The sequence below is a fragment of the Phytophthora parasitica genome, assembly GCF_000247585.1.
Source record: "Phytophthora parasitica INRA-310 unplaced genomic scaffold supercont2.1, whole genome shotgun sequence".
Classification (NCBI taxonomy): Eukaryota; Oomycota; class Peronosporomycetes; order Peronosporales; family Peronosporaceae; genus Phytophthora; species Phytophthora nicotianae.
In genome coordinates, this window is record NW_008634126.1 from 1,692,060 (window position 1) to 1,715,552 (window position 23,493).

Genomic DNA, 23,493 nt, shown 5'->3' on the forward strand with positions numbered 1-23,493 from the left:
CTTCAATACCTATATGTACTGTAGTAATACTTGTCGTCTTCGCAAGTGTTATTGCCTCTTAATTGGAGGTTGTAAAACCGACCGCCCACCTTAATCGTTCGTTCAGGTGTGGCCTGAGTGACATGGGAACAAAGAGAAAGCTGAGGGTCGAGTCGAGGACGCAATAATCTTAATGCCACCAATTGGTTTTGGTCATAAGCCATACCGAACAGAATCCATTCGACTTCCTAGATTCTCAATACGACTGCGGATCTAGAAGCGGTCGTTATGCAACGAGACTACATAGTTACAACATCGTGTGGTGAACGGGTCGGATACTGCACCGCCCAGTCCGGGCCTGCCGGAATTAAAACGCATCGGTATTGTACGTGATGGGCTGAACAACCCAATTGACCGTTCAATTCTGTAGGCAAACACACTGCTTTAGTTTTATCTAGGCAGTTAAGTGGCAACCATGTTCAAATTAAAACACACACACTGCAGGTAGATAGGCAGCATTATATTATTTTTTTTCGCACAAGTATAAGTGTGTCGTCGATATCGTTGTGGATGAGCTGTAGATGAACTATTCGCTAACGAGAACTCCGTGCACCACTAAAGCTGCCAGCATACGTGTAGTCTTCGTAGCGCTATTTCTATGTGTGTTTGTTTGTTTGTTTCTCAGGTACCAGCTTCTGCAGTATGCGCCAAAGCAGTTGGTGTGTTTAACCAGTAGTGGTGATGTGGACCTTGTTGTACGTATTAAGATACAATCTCGCCACCTCTTTATGGACCTTGTCCAATGTGATATCCCCTCCCTTTAGCAGGCTAGCAACTTCATGTGGTCTCAGTTTCTCACTCCACCACTTGCTGATCAGCCCAGCTCGTACTCGATCAGCGGTCGCAACAGTGAATTTATCTGTGCTTTTCATTCCACGAATGGCGATTTCCAGAAGATCTTTTTCAGGTACGTGGTTCAGGAGCGCGTTAATTCCATACATGTCCTTGCCTCCCCTCTGCGCTGCAGTCAGCTCACTGAATTTGATATACATGGGCAGCGCATCAGGTTCGAGCAGCTTTTTGCCCTTCTTACCCTTTACTTGCAACGAGTACACATCGTCCAGTGATTTCTGCTTGTTCAAGAAATCCTTGAGCTTGAGTGTGAACTTGTTTCCCTCGTCAGGCATTTCCCTAACGGTTGCTAGTCCTTTCGGTACCACCGGCATGCGCTTCGGATCAACCTTCACGAGACCCTTTACTTTGGCGACAATGTTTGAGAACGCTCCCCTCTCTTCGTTCTCACCGCCTTCTTCGATAAATTTCTCGGCTCTCAATAATCTCTTGGGTTTAGTATCACTCATGCCATACGTGAGCGCAAGCTCGGCTGTGGGGTTTACCATCTTGGAGTCTATATCGACCGACGAAGCGCCGACACTTGTTGCCAGAGTGACAACAGCAAGGATCACTGTTAATCCATAGACGCATCGGAGACGCATAGTTGCTTTTGGAAGATCGATTGAAAAATGAAGACTACAATCGAATGGTGAATTACCAACATGTACTGTATAGATTACGTCAAATTGTCGATCTTGAGATTGTCTTTCATTCTTTGGATTTGGTGATACCGCACATAAACAATCCTCAGATTGTTCGGTTCCAACCACGATACTAATAATTTAATAACTCCAGTTGTGATATTGTGCACCGTATCCTCAAATCTAGACGTGAACGAAATTTCGGTTTACCACATTGAAATTACCAATGGTTTTATTATCGTTCTACCGGTACGCGGAGGGTATACTGTAGCCGATGACTGAAGTCCTCATTTTTCACTGCGGGGGGAAGCACTGTCGGTAGCGGATATCACTACAGCTTGGGCCGTCTGTTTATGCAAGCTGTTTCAAGAGAGACGAAATCATCAGTATGAAGTCACATTCTTGTGAAATGTTTATGCTTCACTACTGTTAAACTGCTCTCGATGTGAATTCCGTGTTGCCTCCCGCTGAGTTTCAGTGCGGTGACAAGTCCAATGGTTTAGCGTCAGTTAGAGCGCCAGACTGATCAACAGGTCCACGATACCTACAAAAATGATATGCAGTACATGTAAAACAAATAATTAAAGAGAGTTTTGGATAAATCAAAGTACACTGTTATTCACACTTGAGGCGTTCCATGTCACAAAGTGCGGTGCCTTGCTTCACCGATCTCTTTAAGCCGCGTAAAGCCTGATACAGTCTTGAGATACACCAACGTTGTTTGGTAGTAAAGTGGCCTCCTATTTAATTTTTATGTTTTCCTTAAACACCGGCGTTGTTTGCCCATAAGCATTTTAGAATGAGTAGATGTAGCTACAATTTTTCTGCTAAAAACGCATTTTTTATTTAAAAAAGTGCAAGTTACGGAAAGTCACAAATACTTCCCCTAAAAATACTGTTATAATGCACGTAGAATATGCAGGTTAATACTGGAATACCTTTAGGTATGACAGCTCTCAACAGATTAATTCTTAGTACTGCGTTACTCGCCTGATGTCATCTCGCTCAGCATTCAGCTGACATCAAAGTGTAAGCCGAACGTTGAGCCAAAGTAGCATGTTTAAAGCACATTTTGGCGTTGGGTTGTCCGTATCTGATAGTTAAGGGCCATCGGTCTTTGGTCGCAAACTCTCGCAGGATTGCTAGTCACTCATTTTCTCTTTGTCGGCGTGTCGAAGTCTAAGCTGCTTGGACTTGCGAGGGCTTATCATCTGCCGTACATCCGGCGGGGGTATTTCGTGAGCGAAAGGAGAAGAGTGTACTTTAAATGTCGTTTATACAATTGGTAACGTCATCGAATCAAAACAGTATAAACTAGCCCAGAAGGTTGCCTAAACGCCGATTATCAAATCTCCAAGACGAAGTAACTAGAGAAAAACCAGCAGGTAGTTTTCTTTGTGGAATCCGTTCATCATTGCATTTTTTGCTGTCAGTTTGACCCAGTTGTAACCTTACAGATTGTATCGCACCGCAAGCCGTTGCAGCCAGCGAAGCAAACATTGACACGCAAAGATCAATGCAAGGCTACCTCAAAGCATGGCCTACTTGCTCTCGCTGCAGGAGCACCGACCTAGCAAAATGGCTGGAAGAGGCAAGTTGAGATTATATTTAGATTTATCTATTGTGAGTTCTACTTAAAATTTTCTTTGAATGAACCTCCCCAGTACAGTACCTCTAGAATTTTGATATATCGGTGTGCGGCTTAGCATTACACTAGCGACTTACACTGGTTTGGTCCATTCTTCCACAGTGTTGGTAGCAGCAATTACGAAACAAGGGAATACCTGTAGAAAATATTCTCTTTGCAAGAACAACCAATTGAGGTCTCCAGGTCATGTCAGTGTCTCAAAGCCTCCATCGTCACACCAAAATCGGTGTCTTCTGCTTCAAAATGACGTCAGGCCTAGCTTTCGAGGGTCTAAGCTCGGAGTTCGAGCTTGGGAACACGAGTCGAAGCGGTGTAGTTCTGTTTTTCTTTGTTTTCGCCATTTGGCATACTCCTCCTACCGAGCGACTATTGCTACGGATACGCGAGCATTAAGCATCACTATGGACCATAGTGATGCACCATAGTATGGTGAGCCTCAGTGAGCTTCCATCAAAAGAGAGCGCAGGGCTCGAACTATTCTCGCAGCATGGTATCTTGGTCTCCAAGTGTTGAACTCCAGTCCGTACTTGCAGATGACTATGCTTATTTTGGGGAGGGGCTCAGGGAGTATTGACACACGGTCATGATTTCTTCATCTTTGCATCAGCAGAAAGCCGGAGAAGCGTGGAAACCGGCAACATGACCATGGAAAAATGATCTTCTGCACCCAAAGCACTCGGAGACGATACTTCGCAGTGGTGTCACTACGGAATTCGTCTTCTAGCAGTCAAGTCTCCGTTAGCAAGGGGCGGATATGGCTACCAGATTCGTGTAAGTTTGCAAACCACGATCCTGTCGAGCACACGAATAATAATCTGTATTTTGCTGTTAGCAGTGATATCGAGTGCCTGGACACAGCTGTGCTGGACGCCAATGGCGCGTACAGGAAGTCCACTGGGGCACCTGTGCACCATCGCGTCATGGGGACGCTCTCTATTGTAGCGGTGACCTACTTCTTTGGTTGCGGCGGACCGCTAGGCTCAGAGCCCATTATCTCCTCCACCGGCCCAGCGATCGGCCTCCCGGCCATGCTGTTGTATCCTCTCCTCGTGACGGTACCGTACGCCTTCATCATAGCAGAGCTGTGCTGTGCTTTCCCGGAAGATGGTGGCTTCACGGTGTGGGTTTTCAACGCGTGCGGCCCGTTCTGGGGCTTTCAGGTCGGCTGGTGGTCCTTCGTATCCGGTATTTTCAACACGGCGTTGCTGCCGGGCTTCCTGTTGGAAATCTTGGACGATTACTACAGCGTATCTATCTCTTCTGGCGTCGTCTCGTACGCTGTCAAACTGGCGCTTGCTATTCTGTTCACACTCCCGAGTCTCGTTGGCACTCGAATCGTGTCTCGCACTTGTGTGGTGCTACTGGGTTGCGTGCTGCTTCCCGTCCTGGTGTTCACCGTTTGGGGGTATTCTCGAGCACGTGACTTCGGAGACCTGTTCGAGGTTCGACACGAGACTAACATCATCCACGAAGACCTGGGCGACGACGAGCAAGTTGGTGCCGTGGAAATCAAGTGGGCCTTGCTACTGAACACCTTGTTCTGGGCTTTCGACGGCATCAACATGGCCTCTGTTTTCGGTGGTGAGGTGTCCAACCCAGCGCGCGCCTATCCGCGAGCCATCGCGTACACCGTTGCGTTGACGCTGTTGACTTATCTGGTTCCTATTCCGGCCGCCATCCTTGTGGATGACCCCAACTGGACCTACTTCACACGTGACTCGTATCCTGCACTCGCCGACGCCATCGGGGGGCCGGTGCTCAAGGCTTTCTTCGTGTTTTCGTCGTGCTGTTCCGTCGCCGGGTTGTTCATCTCCGGTATTTTCTGCAAGTCGTTTCAGTTGTCTGGCATGAGCGACTTGCATCTCCTGCCTGCCTGTTTCGCATGGCGTAGTAGCCGCTTTGATGCTCCATACGTGTCCATCGGAGCCACAGCTCTCTTCACGATGACGTTACTAGGCGTAGACTTTGACGCGCTGCTACCCATGGCCAACGCTTTTGCCGGAGCGGTGCAGCTCCTGATCATCCTTGCAGCCATTAGGCTCCGCCAACTGCTTCCGTACATCCCTCGACCCGTTCGAGTCCCCGGTGGCACACGCGTGCTCGCCACGTTGGCCGGACTGCCGACGGTTGTACTCTGCTACATTGTGTTCGACACTTTCCGCAGCATGACGTCCACGTTGATCGTCTTGGCGTTCCTAGTGCCTGGCGTCGTGTACGGTCTCTATGAGCGACGCCACAATCAAGTGCCGCGCAACCGGATCGGAGAGCGACTCTGAGGCTGGTCTTTGATATTGAAGTTGTTCATTAATGCTGTTTGTCATTTACATGTATCGCCAATGCTTGTTTCGTTCACGTCATGTTTCTGTATTCTGCAAGCCAGACGGGTTACATGTACGTACACCTTACTTGGGCCTCGGATGGTGGTAATACCACCAAGTCAACAGGACCAGCACTGCTGTTGCTGCTGCTGATCCCGTTGACTTGATGCCCTGGTCTGTCTAACTGCTGAAATGGTCCGCGTGCTCTCACTTCAACATGAAAGATGATCTCCAGCGAGATTTGCATGTAAACGACGACGGCCCAACGCGTCTTGCCTTGGATCACTTAAGGATACCATGAACGGATGGAACACCTGGCGAGCTTGGGATACAGGGAGCTTAGACAAGGATCCCAGTCCGATCTCGACCCTTGGTTAAGACAAAAGCCTCCGCTCCTTTGCTCGACAGCCGTAACTTCTCCGTCCCACCTGTGAATTCAAGCTTGTGGTTGTAATGAAGCGTGACTTGCCTCTCCTCTCGGTCATTAAAACGTCGGCTAGCACGCTATAGTCATGAACTCGAACGCAGACTTCTCGGTGGTGATGGTCCAGCTGCCTAAGATCTCATTATCGTGGCTCGAACAGTGTGTGTACAAGCACATGATGGCGCGTATGCTGGAGCACACCGTTCGAGGATTGACTGGCATGACGGGGTGGTAGATCCATCCAGGTGGAAGACAGTGCAGTGGACTGCGAGTTCGCAATAACAGACAGGTTAACTGCAAACAGCAAGCCAAATTGGCCATGGAGTGCAGTATGTGTCAGCAAAAAAGGAAGTTGTTTAGTGGCGTATCGCTGGCAGCGTGCGAACTCTGCGCCATTGCTATCTGCAAACGATGTCCCTCGGGCATCGCTCGGACAAGAAGGTGTTCGAGATGGACGCAAACTGGCGACTAACCGAGCACTATCACAGCCCGGTGAGCCTCAGTTGCTCGTCGTCATGTCTGAGCATCTCCAGCTTGATCAAAGCGCGACCGGCGTCGGTATTTCATCTTCAGATAGCTCTGGGGCGCGATCGCGCTCGGACTTGAGCTGTCCGTCGCTGCCGACCGAAGAGTGCTCAACAGCACGGTTGCATCATCGAGGGATGAATGAAGGCGTATTGAGCTGTGTAAGCATCACGAGCTCCAGGTGTCAGCCGATGTACACTAAAAACGACCAGCAAATGGAGCGACGGAGAGCAAGTGCTACTTGTATTAAGCTATCGCATCACAGCCAGCAGTTGATGTCCATGCCACACAAACTGTAGAGTCACGCCCTCATGCAGATTATGAATTGCGGTGTGTACCACCTACAGGCTCGACCTTCATTAGTTCGTCTAGTGGAGACTACAACGCGTACAGCTTTGCTACGGCCCCGTCATCGCAGACGACCGGCCTGCTCGCGCGCATGGCGGAACTGAACAGCATGGCCGAGTCAACGTACAACACGACGCAGCAGAATAGCGTCTACCTCTCTCAGCAAATGCGGTCACGGAGTAGGGCCTATTACAGTATCCAAACCTTGACATTGCTGTGGTTGCAGCTCTCGATCACGAACGCGTTGAAGTCAACGCAAACACAAAGAAAGTGGTTGCTGTCGGATACATACTTAAGTATCACTTCAAGCGCGATCAGCGCATCGAACTGGCCAACCGTCTCGGTGAGGCTGGGCTCAACTCACCTCGTGGATGGTCTTCAGCGGGAGGCGCTCCTACTTCTCGAGAAGCAGCTTGCCTCGCGTCCCAGATTGCTTGATTCCAAGCATGGGATAGCCCTGGATCCACCATGTATCCTCATTCGCCACCTTGTATGGATACATGAACGCTTGAAGAGATCGTCGGCCACCACTTTTCTCATTTTCGCCAGGCGAACGTCCATGTGGCGCGTGCATTTACAGGTCACCAAAGGAATAATGATGTAAGCTTCGTGATTACGGTCGATGGATCGACTCATGGCCCATGACAACGCCATTGACATGGGGGCGAGTGACGCCCTGCAAGAGCTCCATTTGGTGGGCATGAACAAGACATACCACTTCTTCCCGTCTTGAATACATCTGCAGCTCCGAACGGGGCATTCGTCTTTCCTAACGCATTGGACATTCACCACCGCGACCGCGTTGCAGTTCAACGTGCACGGCGTCTGCCTCTACGAGGGAACGTCCGCCTCATCCCTTCTTTAAACATTTCTGTGTTCAGTCTTGAGAACGGCGAGTGATGGCGCCGAGCTTCCCGATATCGCGGCTTCTGCTGCCTAAAGTCAAGGTGGCGCCGGAGGAGCATCGGCAAGCCAAGCAAATGATGACCCGATTGCTGCAGCACACGGTGCAGGCGTTCGAGACTTTCGCGTACGACGCACAGGGCGTCGTGGACACGGCGCGCTGGAAACATATCGGATCCCAAGACGACCTCAAGCTCTACAAGGAGCGAGTAGCGGGTGCCACTAGCTCCGGTTTGGCGGCGGAACTCGGTCCCGATACCATGCTATCCAACAGCGACGCGGTCGCGGCCTTGGCGTCGCCCACCATGATGATGACCGGCAGCAGTCCCGGCAGCGTGGCTAACGCTATGAGTGCCGCCATCTCTCAGAACCAGGACGAGCTCTCGCTGCTTGTGAACTTCATGCACGAGGACGTGGCCGACTGCGCGGTGCTACACAACGTCGAGTCTCCTACAGCTGAAAATCCGTATCACTACTTCGGCTACAAGTACTTCGTGCGCAAGTCGCCTGGAGCTCCGTGTCTCGTCAAGCACCGCGACTCGTTATATCTCGAGTACAGTGGCACGTGTACCACGAGACAAGGAGAAATACTAGGCTTTGTGCTGCTGCATTCAGTCAACCTGCCGCATTTCCCGGACTTGACCAGCTACAACTCTATTCGCGCCCTACAGTCCGTACGCTATCTGTACCGTCAACGCAGTCACGAGGTTGTCGAAGTCTTCATGCTCGGTAACCTGGACGTTTCGGGCATGGTGATCAAGCCTATCGCAGACAAGCTGGCGCAGATCACCTTGTTCGCGCTCGTGCAGCTCACAGACTGCGCGGAAGCCAAGAAACTGACGCACATGGTCCAGGAACGTCGTCCGTCTGTGCTGGTGCGTTCTCGACATCCACATGCCGACGAATGCCAGCTCTGCGGCAAGACCCCCAAGAAAATCTCGCTGCTGAGCTCCACGTCCAAGTTGTTGGTGAAGTGTGAGTGCTGCGGCCTGTTCGCCTGCTCAACGTGTCGTGACATCAAAAGGATCTACGTACCCAATCCTGATCATATCCTGGGCAAGTTCGAGAAGGTACCCATATGCATGGCATGTATCGTCGAGGCCAACGAGACTCCTGTCGTCTCTCCTCAGGCCCCCGTCTCAAGCTCGTCGTCAAGTGGGAGCTCAGGCCAGCGTGGACGAAGCCCCCAATACAGCCAATACCGCGCAGACCCGCTCAGTGCTCGGTCCCATAAGAGTATTTCTACTGCTGTGGCTTCGGTGTCTGCAGCCGTCGCCGACATGGAATCCCGTTCTAAGCCGTCGTCGTACTCGTCCGGTTTCTCAATTGGTTCTTACTCGTCGGCGATCGCGTCAACCCCCACGGCGACCAGTCCAACGGAACCCGTCCGTGCGCACAGAGGTAATTGCCGCAGTGGTAACTGGGACCGTTCACCTCGCTCTTGTCGGAGCCGTAGTGTCGGACGCCCAGTCGTATCGCCCGTGCAACCTCGAGACGTGCCGCCCAACGTCAGAGTGTACTTGTCTGGGTCGCTGCAGCAACTGGTCGTTCGTTCCAATGGCCCCGGCAAGCCTCCGATGCCAACTTCGAACTTGTCGCAGCCCGGCAGCCATCGAACGTCCGGAGGTACAAGCAGCAGCAGTCGATCATCGCGGTCGCACTCAACTGGAAACTCCACGGGCTGCTCTCCTCAGGAAGCGATGTACGCTCGACTCGTGGAACTCAATGGCGTAGCCGAACAGACCAGCGCGTACGTGTCGTCTCGAGGCCGAAGGATGTCGTAGACGTGGAAGTTTGCTAGCCTGTGCAGTTTGGGATTATATTATTCGTTCAAACCTGAAGGTGAAAGGAACCCCTCCCCAAAAAAGCAACTGAAACCGGTCCCCGGCCCCCCCACCAATGGCGCCATTTCGGTGGGAATGCTGCAACTGTAGAGAAAGATACTACGTTGTACTTGAAAGCCTTGTTGAAGCCAACTTGTGGACAAGATACATGTACATGTTCGCTGATAAGTCGAACGATTGCAGTGTCATTTTGGCACAGACACGAGATGTATCAATTATCAACCACGACGAGTTTTGATCGTCTGATTAGGCTGGTGGCGGCGTCTGCCTAAGTCAAACGGGTACAAGATAACACTTCACCAAAACAAAAGTCTTCTTCGCGCACTCCGTCACCATTCTTTTGCGGCAAACTTTGATTTCCATCACGCAGTGTCAGGAGGAAGCTTACATTGGTGGTGCAGCCATCTCGCCCCTCTTAAAAAGTTAAACTGGGCTTCGTTGCCTAGCGCCCCCGTGCCGGTAACCCGTTGTCGCTGTACGCAGCCTACGTGTCGGGCGATAGTCGATGGGGAAGGTATGAGTACATCATGTATCATGTTCCTCTTGCCTGCACATCAAGTTGAGTACCGTAAGCAGCGGTTGCGAGCTTCGCAGGCAGTTTAGGATGCAATTCAGTCATGCAAAACTTGCTTCGCGCCGCCGAGGATCACGTTCGCGATCTACAGTCGATCGTATCGTAACTTACGACCAGACCCAGGGCTTTGTATGCTGGGACAGACCGGTAAGATACACGATGGTCCCGCGCTCGGATTCATACTCTTCGAACCAAAATGACCGACGGACACAACATTACTCTGTGCAAATTCACAATCCGTAGACCCCATCTTTTAGCTTGTCCCGCCATCGGATTCCTGATCGGAAGCTTGTCCACATACTTAAAGTAAGTCGTGGGATCCCCGTGCCTTGTTCGGGCTTTCCCGATGGCTGCCAAAACACCGCCTTTATCTGATCCTGCAACGCTTTCGGTGCTCCGAGCTCTTGCGGCTCACTTCTCGAATTGCAAGCCGGTGTCGAAAGCGCTCGTCTTCCCAGCCGTAGTAGTATCGCTCTGTTTGATCGAAGGTCATGACGCAACGGTTCCCGATCCAAACGCTGCCTCAGCTCGAGGTGAGTGAACAGGAACGCGAGGCCAGCAGACAGCTCATGCAGCAATTGCTGGCACACACGATCCGCGAGTTTGAATTCCACTCGTACCGCAACAGCGGCATCGTCGACGCCCGACGCTGGAAGCCGCACACTTGTCGCGACGACATTGAGTTGTACCGCGAACGTAAGACCGGCGTGACGGGCAACAGCGTCTTTAACTCGGTTCGTCACTGCAGACTCGACCTGCCGATCTTTTCGTCGACAATTGAGACGCTGGCGTCGCCTACGATGCTGCTTACAGGTTACGGCCAAGGCCGCGTCGAGAACGCCATGAGCGCTGTAGTTACAGAAAGCCAGCACGACCTCGCGCTGGCGGTCAAATTTAAGCACCAGGACGTGGCCGACTGCGCCATCCTCAAGACACTGGAGCCGCCGACGCACGAGGAGCCCTATCACTACCTCGGCTACAAGTTCTTTGTAAGGAAGTCGCCGACCGAAGGACTTTTATTTAAACACCGCCACAGCGTCTACCTCGAGTTCAGTGGTATCACCCAGTCCAGCAGGGGCGAACAGCTCGGTTTTCACATCATGCACTCGGTCGAGCTGCCCGGATTCCCGGATCTGAGCGACTTCAACTCGATCCGCGCGCTGCAGTCCACGCGCTACATCTACCGCCAGAAGAGCACTCACATGGTGGAGGTGTTCATGCTGGGCAACATGGACATCTCCGGTCGCATCTTTAAGCCGCTGGCCAACATGTTCACCGTCGACATGTTCTTCGGCGTCACGCGGCTATTGGAGCTGGCGGAGGTGCGTCGTCTCTCGCAGATGGCACGCAAGCAGCGCAGTTTCGGCTCCAGTACCGCCATCCTGGGCAGTTCGACGTCCTGCAAGGTGTGCAACCGCAGCGCGTCCAAGCAGAAGCTGATCACCTGTCTACTGTGCAGCCACGCTGTGTGCAAGAAGTGCACGAGCACCAAGCGCGTCTTCGTGAGTGACGACCAGGGCATCCTTGGCGACTTCATCAAGGTGCCAGGATGCAGGGCGTGCGTGCGTCGGGCCAACACGGGCAGCTTCTTGTCCCCGCACCAGCGCGTTCTACGCACGCCCCCCAGTGAGCTCAAGTTCGACTTCCACAAGGCCAAGGCCAAGAAATTCTCCAGACCTCAATCGCCGGCTACACCTCAAACTACCAAGACACAACACGCAGCAAGCCGTATGCGTTCCCCGTCACGACGCCGTGAAACCTTCCCTTCAAGATCCCCCACTTCCCATGTGCCTACCCAGTACGCGTCCAGCAGCATGCCAGCGAGCTCAAAGCTCGATGACAAAGAAGAGGTGGATGTCGTTGAGCCAAACCTCGACCGGCGATGGACGAAGCCCTCCGCGAACCAGAGGTCATATTCCGACCGAGGCTCCCGCCCCGTTGGAGCGGAGCCGGCCCGGCCTCGGGCTCGCACGCGCGTCTCGATTCCTGCTCAAGATGACGGTCCTATCTACGGCGCGCTGCCTCCCAAGCCAAGGACAAGCTTCGACCAGCAGATCCCGGCGGACATGTCGCCGGCGCAGCGCGCGATGATGGCTCGCTTGTTCGAACTCAGCAAGATCGCCGAGGACACCTCCACAAAGGCGCACCTGAATGGCATCTACTGTGAACAGCACTGGCGAGAGGAACTCAAGATGGAGGTGGAGGCCAGCCGCTCTCAAGTTCGCCGCCACCCCGTACGACGTGGGTCTGAGCTGGTTCGACAACTTTGTCCCCCATCGGCAGGGGACATTCGAACCGAGCCTCGAACGGTAAGGGGATGAAGAGAGCATGTACGTTAGAATTGAAGTTATAAAGAGTCCGAGGCTCACGCAAATGAAGTTATTGCATCGCAGCAATGAGTTCATCAAGGATGCTTGTGACCGATCGCCTTAGTGCAACGGCGGCCGGCCCGTACATCCATCGGATTTGAATTCGACTGAAAGATATCCGCATAGAAAGAATTCGCCATAGTAGTGCCATGGCATTGCCAACGCCGAGCAAGCTGACTGACAAACGGAGCATGAAAGTGTATCCGCGACTGCGAGTTGAGTCCGTGAGCTTGTTGGTCACCCGATAGCGTTACGTCAAGCAGATTGGTTGAAAGCAGGGCAGCAGACGAGTCGAGCGTTGCTGGCGGGTGATCAGCGTTAAGACCAGATGGATCCATTGCAACGGATTCCGATGAGCGGAACCCCAGACGCGACTCCTGCGGCACGACGTTATCTGCGCGCGTGTGAATTTCACGCCGTGAAACACAAGTGGCACTGCAGTCGCGGCAACACGGGGATCCACGGCTCGTCAGGCTCATCGCGGCTCGCTGTTATGCTATACCGTATAGCAATCGTAGTAGCTACGCCAGCTTTCCAACTTCCCAGTTGACGGTATCCGTAAGGCCTTCCATGCAAGGCCGTCACCATTTGACGCCTACTCTAGTCATGCAACAGTGCACCTCTGGCGGCCAACTGCTCGTCGGCCGGCACGCGGAAACTGGAGTGCATCAGTTGATGCAGCATCAACTCACATGGCAGTCTCGTGAGTCCTCCATGCCACACGCCTGGTTTTCGAAACTTGTTGCGCTTGACCTGCCTCATTCTTCGAGTTGCTGTATTCGGCGCAAGTATTCGCAGTTGGTACCATGGGGAAACGTTTTCCCATCCCGAGAGAGGACCTGCCGAAGCTCCACGTGAGTCAGCAGGAACATGACGATGGCAAGGAACTCATGACCACTCTGCTGGCGCACACGCTGCGCGAGTTCGAACACTTTGCCTACGACCGCAAAGGTGTCGTGGACTCCAAGCGTTGGAAGTCACAGTACTCGCACGACGACATGAACATATACCGCGAACGCGACGTGGGCGTCACCAGTTATCAGTTGAACAAGACGTTGCGTCACTGCAAAATGAGAAGTCCATTGTTTTCGTGTACGGAGGCGACACTGACACCGGCTACCGTCATGTTAACCGGGTGGGGCCCCGGTCGGGTAGAAGACGCAATGAGCGCCGTGGTCACCGAGGGTCAGCAGGATCTGTCCCTGGTTGTCACCTACATGCACCAGGACGTGGCCGACTGCGCTGTGGTACACACGATGGAGCATCCGAGTGACGACGCGCCGTACCATTACATGGGCTACAAGTACTTCGTCAAGAAATCCCCGACCAACGCGGTGGTTGTCAAACACCGCGATTCGCTGTACCTCGAGTACTGCGGCATGACGCAGACCCGGACGGGCGAGACCGTGGGCTTCCACCTCATGCAGTCCGTGGATATCGATGAGTTCCCCGACCTAACGGGCCACAACTCGATCCGCGCGTTGCAGAGCTCCCGGTATCTCTACCGACAGAAGAGCGACCGGGTCGTTGAAGTCTTCATGCTGGGCAATATGGACTTGTCCGGCATGATCGTCAAGCCTATCGCCAGTATATTCTCGGCCGGCGCGCAGTTCGGCGTCACCCGGTTGCTTGACTTGGCAGAAGTGCGGCGACTCACTGACATGGCGAGGAACCGCCGACGCTATCGTGGCGAGTCCGACGTAGACCAGTCGTTCTCGCAGTATTCAAGTGCGTCCACGTACGTGGCGGGCGACGGCTGTAACGTTTGCAACCGGGGTAAGCCAAGCAAGTTCGTAGCCTGTCACCTGTGTGGACACGGTGTTTGTCCGCGTTGCCGCTCCACGAAGCGAGTGTGGGCCAGCGACAGTCTCGGCATCATGGGTAGCTTTCGCAAGATTCAGGCGTGTTCGAGGTGCGTCATGCGCGCCAACACAGGCACGTACGAACCTCCAGTCGAGCGCGTGCGGTCATTGAGATCACATCAAAGCAGCAGCAGTTCAAACACAAGCGATAGCGAGCCCACTGCGGTCAATGCCACGTCTAGTTTTGAGGGAATGCTGTACACAGAGGCCAATTCTACGAGGCGAATTCACAGACGAAGGACGAAGACGCCCCCGGCACCTGGGACCCCGGTCATGGGCCGAAGCTTCGTGCACCAGGGCACTACGACCTACCCGGATGCTGCCGTATCTTGCACGTCTCCAGAGTTCGAGGTGCCCAACCGACTGAATCTCCGCCCACCACAGTCTTCGTCCGAGTCCCGGTCGTATTCGGGAGTGACGAACCTGTCCAAGGTGAAGGAATCGGGCTACTCGAAATCGGTCGGCTCCATCCCAGCAGAACCCAAGGCGAGCAGAATGAAGAAGCAGACGTCCGACAGCGAGGTGCCGGACCAATTGGCCATGATGGCGAGGCTTGAGGAGCTCAACAACATGGCCGAGGCCACCTCTTACAAGACGCAAGTCAACGGGATCTACCTCGCACAGCAGATGCACCACCAGTTCAAGATGCAGACGGCCGCCGACAGGATGAAGTGAGCAAACGCCCGCCAACCATCGTACGGACCGTGATGTTGTGAATATATTGATAGGCGTTAGTGATCTACATGTACATGTACAACGACTGCACTGCGTATTGCAGATGATCGAGGCTATTGTACGTACGCCGCCGCGCCAAAGCCGCGCGGCGTGGAACTGTCAAACGGAGCGGTGCGTGATGTAGAATGCTGGCAAAGACTTCGCGTACACGTATACGCAGTCGTCGGGCCACCACAATATCGATGCTTGCATTCCATACATCCGACGGTGTCTCCGTCAAGGAGGAATCAAATCACCGTGACTTGTTCCTCCTTGACTTTGAAGCCGACTCGAGTGGATAGGCTAGTTGAAGAGCTCACGGAGCTCTGCACTGGAGACGACGATTTCGGTGGTCGCGCTGTCTGCCGAGACGTTCTGACTCTCCGTTATCCTTGGACATGCAGCACGTTGATGTTGGACCTGAGGGCAACGTCTGGCCGCCACGCATGTTGCAATAGCGCAGGTGGCGGGTACCGGGACCTCGCGGCGCTCCCTCTACAGCCTCACGAGTTTTCACGAGTCCTCGACGGACTGTAGCAGAGACCACCCGTTGGTCAGTCTGAGCAAAGACCTGTCTGCCTAAGCTGTGCATGCGCCATTAGCTGCGTCTCTTTTGCGGCGTTGCGCACAAACTTTGGAGCGCACATGATGACCATGGCCAAGCACGGGGCTCGGCGCACAAGGTCACTCAGTCGCCGTTTTCCTGCTTGTCACTAACCTGTCCGTCGATATAACCATGGGTCGCCGTGACTTCCCACTGCCACGTCGAGACTTTCCCGACTTCTCGGTCTCGCCTGATGTGCATCAGGACTGCAAGGACCTGGCCACGAAGCTGCTGGCCCATACGGTGCACGAGTTCGAGCGCTATGCGTATGATGAGAACGGCGCGGTCAGCAGCCGGCGGTGGAAGGCGAAGGCTACCAAGAACGACATCACACTGTACCGCGAGCGTGACGGCGGCTCGATGGGCATGGTGCTAGCGGACTCGTTGCATCGGCTGGTCGAGAAGCAGGATATTTTCTCTCCGACCGCAGCGACGCTGATCCCGCCGACGCTTTTGCTCATCGGCACCAGACAAGGTTTCGTGGAGAACGCCATGAGCACGTTGGTGACGCTGACGCAGGACGAATTGGCGCTGGTGGTTAAGTTTCTGCATGGCGACGTGGCCGACTGCGCCGTGCTGCACACGATGGAGGGCCCCACTGCGAGCAAGCCCTTCCACTTCCTGGGCTTCAAGTTCTTCGTGACGGAGTCTGCAGCCGACGCACGGATCATCAAGCGACGGCACAGTGTTTATATGGAGTATACTGGGCTCACCCGCTCTCGGACAGGAGAAATACTGGGCTATCACATGATGCAATCCGTAGCATTACCTCAGTTTCCTGACCTTACGAGTCACAATTCAGTCTGTGCGATGACGTCCATGCGCTTTATCTATCGGCAGAAAGCGGACGGCCTGGTAGAAATCTTCATGCTGGGCAGCATCGACGTCTCTGGCTGGCTCATCAAACCCATGGCCACTATAGTCGTCGAGGACGTGACGTTCGGCATGACGCGGATGCTCGACTGCTCCGAGACTAAGAGACTCACTCAGATGGCGTGTGAATTCCAGAAACGGAAGCACGACGAACGGCGCGGCCGGCGACCCACGCGCCAGACATCCGTCGGCGACGGCACGAGCTGTTCCGTGTGTCAGCGCGAACGCAAGAGCGGGTTTAAGGGCGTCAAGCTCATTCCGTGCCTGGTCTGTGGATACAAAGCCTGCTCTCGCTGCCGCGCCAACAAACAGATCTTTGTGACCAGTAACGACGGGCTTCTAGGCAAGCTCGTCAAGGTACCTGTGTGCAGTATCTGCACCATGACGGCCAACATCAGCTACTACGAGCAGCAGTACCGGGCGCAGCAAAAGAGCAGCTCCAGCGAAGAGATGTCCTTCCGGCCAATGCATCTGTCTGATCGATACGACCGCGAAGATTCCTTGAGCTTTTCCGAATCGAGCAGCAGAGGACAGAGCAGACTGCGGCACGAGGAAGGCTCCGGCTCCTCGAACGATTTGATGCGCTACTTTCACGCTGCAAGAGAGCGAGAGAACTCGTTGGAGTCTGTAAGCCGGCAGACTGAAGGGAACCAGCACGCCCAGCGATGAGAACATCAATCGAGCAGCAGCGCTTGCCGTAACATGCATAGTTGTTTAAAGTACATCGTGAAGTGCTTGTCTTATCAATCAACAGCAAACCAGTTCGCAATACTTCGAAGTAACCAGGGCTAGTCGTCTGTCAGTACAGTAAGCATTGATAACTGGATGCCACTCGATCGCAATACTTACGTGGCAAAGGTTTTCTTGTTTGTGATGACGATCCAGTCTCAAATTGAGCCTTTCAAGGCAGACGTAGCACCAAAACTCCCCGGCTTGAACAGAACTGCGTCACGCAGTCTGAGACTCTGCGTGTGCGTCGAACCAGTCGCCGGGCGACGCGAAATTTTGAAGAGCTTACCGCGTGACCGAAGGTCAATCGAATGGTCAAGCAGCTTCATGACTCCCGTTTATCTGGTCGTGTTGGAATGCTTGATTCGCTGAGCCACACAAGGGATTCTGTATGTCTCGGACCCTCCTGTTCGGATCAGATACTTTGCCGTCATGCCAACGGCTCGGCACGGATTTGCTTCAATTGCGCCGGGCGATCCATCAACCACTTTGCAACTTGTTTGGTGGCTCGCAAGCCCCATCGAGTACCCTCAATGGCTCGTTCTCGGTCTCGATCTCGATCTCGAGACTTCCCATTGCCCCGGGATATGCTCCCGGACATCTCGATCCCTTACCACGACTATGTCGCGTGCAAGGACTTGAGCTCCCGCTTGCTGGCGCACACGGTTCGCGCGTTCGAACACTTCGCCTACGATCGATTGGGAGAGGTGGACACCAGGTTCTGGAAGACGCAGGCCCTTCGTGACGAATTGACTGTCTACAGGGAACGTCAGGCCGGTCGAGTAAGCGAGTCACTCGGCGACTCACTGCATCGCTGTGCCGCGTCGTCGTCGCTATTCTCCACGACACCAGCAGCAATTACGCCGGCCACTATGATGCTCACTGGAGTTCGCCATGGGTACGTGGAAAACGCTGTCAGTACGTTGGTCACAAAGTCGCAAGAGGAACTGGCGCTTGTGATCCGGTATCTGCACGGGTCGTCTTCAGACTGCGGCATCCTGCACGTCATGGAGCCGCCTACAGACGACGACCCGTTCCACTTCTTTGGATTCAAGTACTACGTTAGTCAAGCCGTTGGAGACCCACGCATTTGCAAGCGACGGCATTGCGTCTATCTCGAAGACAGCGGCTTCACACGCACCCGGACGGGCGAGAAACTCGGGTATCATATCATGCATTCGGTGAACTTATCACAGTTCCCAGACCTTCGCAGTCGTAACTCGATCCCGGCGTTAATGTCGACGCGGTTTTTGTACCGGCAACGCGAACAGGGCATAGTGGAAGTATTTATGTTGGGCAATATCGACATCAAAGGCCTCGTAGTCAAGCCGATCTCGCTTCACTATGCGGTGGAAACCGTGCTCAACATGACGAGGTTGCTAGACTGTTCGGAGACAAAGCGTCTGACGCAGATGGCACGGGAGTTCCTGTGGCGTAGGAAACAGGAACGCCGTTGGGGTGACAGCCCCACACACGCTGATAACGACCCAAACACGTGCAGTAGGTGCCAGCGCGTGGGAAAAGATGGCGGCGTAGGAACTCTGAACGTGGTGGAGTGTCTGGTATGCGGACGCGCTGCTTGTTCGAGGTGCCGTGCGTCGAAACAGGTTTTCGTGAGCAGCCAGGACGGACTAATGGGCCGGTTGATCATGGTGCCTGTGTGCACTGGCTGCATCTTAGAGGCCAACACGAGCTTCTTCGACGTTCTACGATCTCAGCGACGAGGACGCGCAAGAAGCACTCGCTGTGGACGACAAACACTCGACTACAGAAGCCCCAAAACCAGGCGCCGAGGCGGAAGCAGTCGGGGAATGAATGTAGCAATGCGCAGTCCGTCTGTCGACCGCAGACAGCGCTCAGCTGCGCACTGGAAAGACGACAAGATGCCGTCGACGCCGGAGACTCAGCAGTCGAGTCCTGGGCCTTACTCGGCCAGACAGAGTTGGGTCACTACTCCTCGCGGCACAGAAATGATCCGATTGACGCCCAGAGAGGCCACGATCACTATTGAGGAGCGGAAACCCGTTATCCGCTCGCGCTCGAAGCCACCTCCCGTTCCGAGGGGCCCGCCACAACTTCACCGATATCAATCCGGCTAAGGGTTGCAGAGCTAAACTATAAATTTATCAACGATCCAACACCAATCGATTGGTGTAACGGACAAAACATCTCGATTTCAGTATGACCCAAGTTGAAGTTGCATGTGACAGTCTGCGTAAGGAGGAGCATTCATCCACTTGTATACACTCGGATCTTTACCGTAAAGCTTACGCAGGGTGATCGAGAGGCGTAACTTATCATTCACCCCGGTTACGTGCGAAGCTCGCCGAGGCTTTCACAGACGCCTGTTGTCTCATGCACATGTCTGAACGAAGGGGGTTCATGTGGGAACACCAACGGTGCGACGCAACGGAACGGAAGCTCCCTTTACCATCAAATCCAGACTTGGCAATGGTAAGCTTACGCCCTACTTAACCCTGTACTGCCTGCAGGGTACATGTTGACGAAATTCGCGGGTGTAGGCTCCCCACCTTCCTTACCACTGCCAAAGTACAGACCTCCACCCCGTTTCTTGGGGTTGGACCATATAGGATTTGCAAACACATCAGATTTCAGCAGATAAGTCATAGGAAATTTGCGCAAAGAGCATTATATCCGGAAGTTTATCAATAGTCCAAGAGCGCGAAAATGGGGTGCAGTACTGTACCATGTACACGAGCTTGGAATCGAACTTCGACCGCTTCATCCGATGCCTTGAAACATTGTCCGGTTTTGTCGTGATGCCGAAGAAGATCTGTAGAACTCAAACTTTGATCAAAGCTTTGAAGAAGCAGCTCCAGGAATCTCTATATCTATATACATGTAGCGATTCTCTACACGTACACGGTACGCTTCATACTGTCCGTAACCAAAGAAGCACGAGAGCAAGTGTGTTGTACCTTTCGAGTTGACGGCTATCCACGAGGTCACGTGGCGCCACAACTCAAAGCACCCGGTCCTGGCAATCTGTTGAAGTTTCCTGGAGGCTATGCATTTGTTTAACGTTACTACGCTCCGATTAAAATCGCAAGTGCATGCAAGTGCCTCCTGGATGTGTCACCACCGAGAGATTCGAGACATGCTAAGAACACTCAACTGGTTCGAGGCAAGCGGCATTCGGATCGGTTCCTGACTGCCCCCATTCGCCGATTCACCTTCTCCCCATCAAGCTCTTCTTCTCGTGCTTTGATCATGCTGAACACCATCGGTTCCACCTGCGCCTTCGCTGCGGCTCTCGCCGTTGTGGCCGCCCAACCTTCGTACGTCTACAAGTTCGATGCGGCTACGGCCGGTGGCGTCGACGGCTCCATCCAAGTCAAATACGCCGGCGAAGACTCGTCCACTGCGACGATCACCGCCAACCTCGACTTCTCCGGCGTCGACCAGGCCAAGATCGCCGAGTTCGACGGCAACTGCACCGAGGCCGTCACGAGCTGGAAGTGGCACATTCACACCAAGTGGAGCTCGACGCAGTCGTCGGACTCGTACAAACAGTGCTCCAAGGCAGCTACGGACAACCACTACGACCCGTTGAAGGCGTGTGGCTCGGCGTCCGAGTACGTCTCGGAGCCGGAGTGCAAGGCGAAGTCCAAGAGCTACGCATGCAGCCCTGAAAAGTACACGACCGACCCCAAGGTGTGCGAGAAGGGTGATCTGGCGGGCAAATTCGGTGCGTTCAAGGTTGGTGACGGTAACACTGTGACTGAGGAGTGGACGGACGAGCACTACCCGCTTCCGTCGGAGAACACGGACACGTGGAGCATTGTACTTCACGCTGTGTGCGGCAAGGAGGCGCCTCGCATTTCTTGTGCGGTTGGAACCAAGGGTGACGGTGAATCGTCGGAACAAGCTGACCAGTCCACGCCTACCCAGAACACCCCCGTCCAGTCCACTGGTGGCGGTGACTGCGGTGTGAAGAAGGACTAATTGGCTCCGAGTGACCAACGCAGTACTCCGAAATTCTGTCTTTATATGCTTGGTGACGTCAATATACGATACTTGTCAAACTTTGTCTTTGGTGTGTTCTCTGCGACTAAGTTGCTCTCGCACAACTTTCTCCTTTCAATCAAACTCTTCAGCTTAGAGTGAAAACTCATCTATTGTAAAAGCACTTTGATCGAGTATCGAGCTTATGTATGGATAGGTTGCTCTACATGTATCTAAATCACACCGTGTAATTTACACGAAAAGACCAGCGAGTGGTTCACAGGAAGCCATCGCTTCCTGAATGTTCCACACGGACTCGCTCGTGGAGTCGCCGCCAGCGACAACGCGCACGCATCTTTTGCCCACGGAGATTTGCGTGGCAGTAGCGAAACCGTACAGAAGATGGAGAGCTTGTCGATGAGTCAGTCTGATTGTCAAACTCAAAGTTTTCGCGCTGACTTCGGACTTTGAAGCAAGTAACTAACTACCCTACATGTAATGCTTCGGATTAATCGTACAGTACTTCCCCGAATCATTGTTTTTTTTGCAACAGCGTTCGAAGTGAAGGCTAAACGTAAGGAGATTTCCATTTGCACCAGTGAATCTCGAATCGCCCGTGAACCTCTACATTGTGGAGTCAGCTTCGTATGAGTGGTCGAACTGCCAAACTGCTTCATCTGCAGCTTCATGCTGAAAAAAACTCCGGCTAATTCTAAGAGAAAGGACAACAAGATGCTTGTTTTTGGTGACGATAGGTTCGAAAGCTGAATGGTAAAAGGTTAACCTTTTATATACCTCTTTTAAGCCTTTCGATAGTGAAAGCTCCAGCATAATTTGATTAACAAAAACGAAAAACCATTGCATCAAGCGATAAATGTCCTCGGAGGAGGAAGTTCCTCCACCTCCTTCGAGCTCTTCGTCGAAGCTCGGCTATCCACTGGTTCTCATGTTGATCGCATCTGTTGAAGTTTTCCAGGGGTCTATGCACTCGTTAAACTGGTTATCTCCACGATTGAAGAGATTAAAAAGGCGAAACCTCGGCAGTCGCGAACAGCGCAACAATGCAATGCACGGTGCTAGTGCCTTCCGGATGTGCCCATGAATCTCCGAGACATGCCAGCTTGCTTGCAATTGGTGCAAGGCAACATGCGCCCTGGGGCTCACCACCACCAGGTTTTCATCGACAAGTTGGGGTCATTTCCAGATTAACCTTCTACCTCTCACTACACCAACACTATGGTCCGCTCGTTTGGTACTGCCTGCGCTTTCGCCGGTGCTCTCGCTGTTGCGGCTGCCCAGCCGTCGTACGTCTACAAGTTCGACGCGGCTAACGCTGCTGGCGTCGACGGTACCATCCAGATCAAGTACGCCGGCGAGAACTCGTCTACTGCCACCATCACGGCTGCTCTCGACTTCTCCCGTGTCAACCAGTCCGACATTGTGGCGTTCGACCAGAACTGCACCATGGACACGGTGACGAGCTGGAAGTGGCACATTCACACCAAGTGGAACTCGACGCTCTCTTCCGACTCGTTCAAGCAGTGCGCGAAGGCGGCGACTGGCCTCCACTACGACCCGTTGCGTGCGTGTGGCCCCGTGTCGGAGTACAACGCTGAGCCTGAGTGCGAGGCCAAGATCAAGGACTACGCCTGCAACCCGGGCAACTACTCGGCCAACCCGTTGGCGTGTGAGAAGGGCGATCTGTCCGGCAAGTTCGGTGCCTTCAAGCTGGCCGAGGACGCCACTGTGAAGAGCGAGTGGACGGACGAGCACTTCCCCTTGCCATCCGAGAACACCGAGTCGTGGAGCATCGTGCTGCACGCCGTGTGCGGACAAGAGTCTCGTATTTCCTGCGCCCACCGAACGGAGGTCGAGGGTGACGCTAACCAGGTCGACCAGTCGACTCCCGTCCAGAATTCCCCGGACCAGTCCACTCCTGCTGGATGCGGCGTCTAAGAGGTGACAAGTATATGGTTTAGATTCTAAGAAAAAAAGAGTTTTCGTTGCAAACTTTAGGAAAATACATGCAACTCTCGTCGAGTTTTCATCTAGCAATTTCCTGATAACTCGTGTAGTTTAGTAGTATAGGCAAACACCATTTTTTCAATTCCCTGTCGACCGTTATGACATTGAACTTCTTTCTTGTTGCTGCATTCTATGCGGTTATCTCTCTCGTTGCTGCACAACCGGTGTTTGTCTATCGCTTCGATGCTGCAACTGCTGGCGGCGTCGAGGGAACCATCCGCTTCAAGTACGCTAGCGACGACTCATCGGTTGC

General features: G+C 53.4%; 10 protein-coding genes across 10 annotated transcripts; 8 read left to right on the forward strand and 2 right to left on the reverse strand.

Moving 5' to 3' along the window:
- Positions 1-704: 704 nt before the first annotated feature.
- Positions 705-1,475, reverse strand: PPTG_00432 (hypothetical protein; the record flags this gene model as incomplete). Its single annotated transcript, XM_008891834.1, has 1 exon — positions 705-1,475. The coding sequence occupies one exon, from the start codon at positions 1,473-1,475 to the stop codon at positions 705-707; it is 771 nt and encodes a 256-aa protein (XP_008890082.1).
- Positions 1,476-3,916: 2,441 nt separating this feature from the next.
- On the forward strand, positions 3,917-5,512 carry PPTG_00433 (hypothetical protein; the record flags this gene model as incomplete). The annotated part of the gene is made up of 2 exons (XM_008891835.1): positions 3,917-3,933; positions 3,998-5,512. The coding sequence occupies 2 exons, from the start codon at positions 3,917-3,919 to the stop codon at positions 5,436-5,438; spliced, it is 1,458 nt and encodes a 485-aa protein (XP_008890083.1). The 3' UTR covers positions 5,439-5,512.
- A 2,164-nt stretch (positions 5,513-7,676) lies between these two features.
- Positions 7,677-9,464, forward strand: PPTG_00435 (hypothetical protein; the record flags this gene model as incomplete). Its single annotated transcript, XM_008891836.1, has 1 exon — positions 7,677-9,464. One exon carries the CDS (start codon positions 7,677-7,679, stop codon positions 9,462-9,464), a length of 1,788 nt encoding a protein of 595 aa, XP_008890084.1.
- An 860-nt stretch (positions 9,465-10,324) lies between these two features.
- On the forward strand, positions 10,325-12,617 carry PPTG_00436 (hypothetical protein). Its single transcript, XM_008891837.1, has one exon. It carries the CDS (start codon positions 10,590-10,592, stop codon positions 12,417-12,419), a length of 1,830 nt encoding a protein of 609 aa, XP_008890085.1. The 5' UTR covers positions 10,325-10,589; the 3' UTR covers positions 12,420-12,617.
- A 401-nt stretch (positions 12,618-13,018) lies between these two features.
- PPTG_00437 (hypothetical protein) lies at positions 13,019-15,209 on the forward strand. Its single transcript, XM_008891838.1, has one exon. It carries the CDS (start codon positions 13,274-13,276, stop codon positions 15,002-15,004), a length of 1,731 nt encoding a protein of 576 aa, XP_008890086.1. The 5' UTR covers positions 13,019-13,273; the 3' UTR covers positions 15,005-15,209.
- A 150-nt stretch (positions 15,210-15,359) lies between these two features.
- Positions 15,360-15,491, reverse strand: PPTG_20738 (hypothetical protein; the record flags this gene model as incomplete). The annotated part of the gene is made up of 1 exon (XM_008892936.1): positions 15,360-15,491. The coding sequence occupies one exon, from the start codon at positions 15,489-15,491 to the stop codon at positions 15,360-15,362; it is 132 nt and encodes a 43-aa protein (XP_008891184.1).
- Positions 15,492-15,779: 288 nt separating this feature from the next.
- Positions 15,780-17,189, forward strand: PPTG_00438 (hypothetical protein; the record flags this gene model as incomplete). The annotated part of the gene is made up of 1 exon (XM_008891839.1): positions 15,780-17,189. One exon carries the CDS (start codon positions 15,780-15,782, stop codon positions 17,187-17,189), a length of 1,410 nt encoding a protein of 469 aa, XP_008890087.1.
- Positions 17,190-17,560: 371 nt separating this feature from the next.
- On the forward strand, positions 17,561-19,348 carry PPTG_00439 (hypothetical protein; the record flags this gene model as incomplete). Its single annotated transcript, XM_008891840.1, has 1 exon — positions 17,561-19,348. The coding sequence occupies one exon, from the start codon at positions 17,561-17,563 to the stop codon at positions 19,346-19,348; it is 1,788 nt and encodes a 595-aa protein (XP_008890088.1).
- Positions 19,349-20,480: 1,132 nt separating this feature from the next.
- On the forward strand, positions 20,481-21,259 carry PPTG_00440 (hypothetical protein; the record flags this gene model as incomplete). Its single annotated transcript, XM_008891841.1, has 1 exon — positions 20,481-21,259. The coding sequence occupies one exon, from the start codon at positions 20,481-20,483 to the stop codon at positions 21,213-21,215; it is 735 nt and encodes a 244-aa protein (XP_008890089.1). The 3' UTR covers positions 21,216-21,259.
- A 1,165-nt stretch (positions 21,260-22,424) lies between these two features.
- PPTG_00441 (hypothetical protein) lies at positions 22,425-23,267 on the forward strand. Its single transcript, XM_008891842.1, has one exon. It carries the CDS (start codon positions 22,452-22,454, stop codon positions 23,169-23,171), a length of 720 nt encoding a protein of 239 aa, XP_008890090.1. The 5' UTR covers positions 22,425-22,451; the 3' UTR covers positions 23,172-23,267.
- The last annotated feature ends 226 nt before the right edge of the window (positions 23,268-23,493 follow it).

Coding starts and splice junctions, on each gene's coding strand:
- PPTG_00437 (XM_008891838.1), top strand. CDS start 13,274: ATGGGGAAACGTTTTCCCATCCCGAGAGAGGACCTGCCGAAGCTCCAC.
- PPTG_00441 (XM_008891842.1), top strand. CDS start 22,452: ATGGTCCGCTCGTTTGGTACTGCCTGCGCTTTCGCCGGTGCTCTCGCT.
- PPTG_00436 (XM_008891837.1), top strand. CDS start 10,590: ATGACGCAACGGTTCCCGATCCAAACGCTGCCTCAGCTCGAGGTGAGT.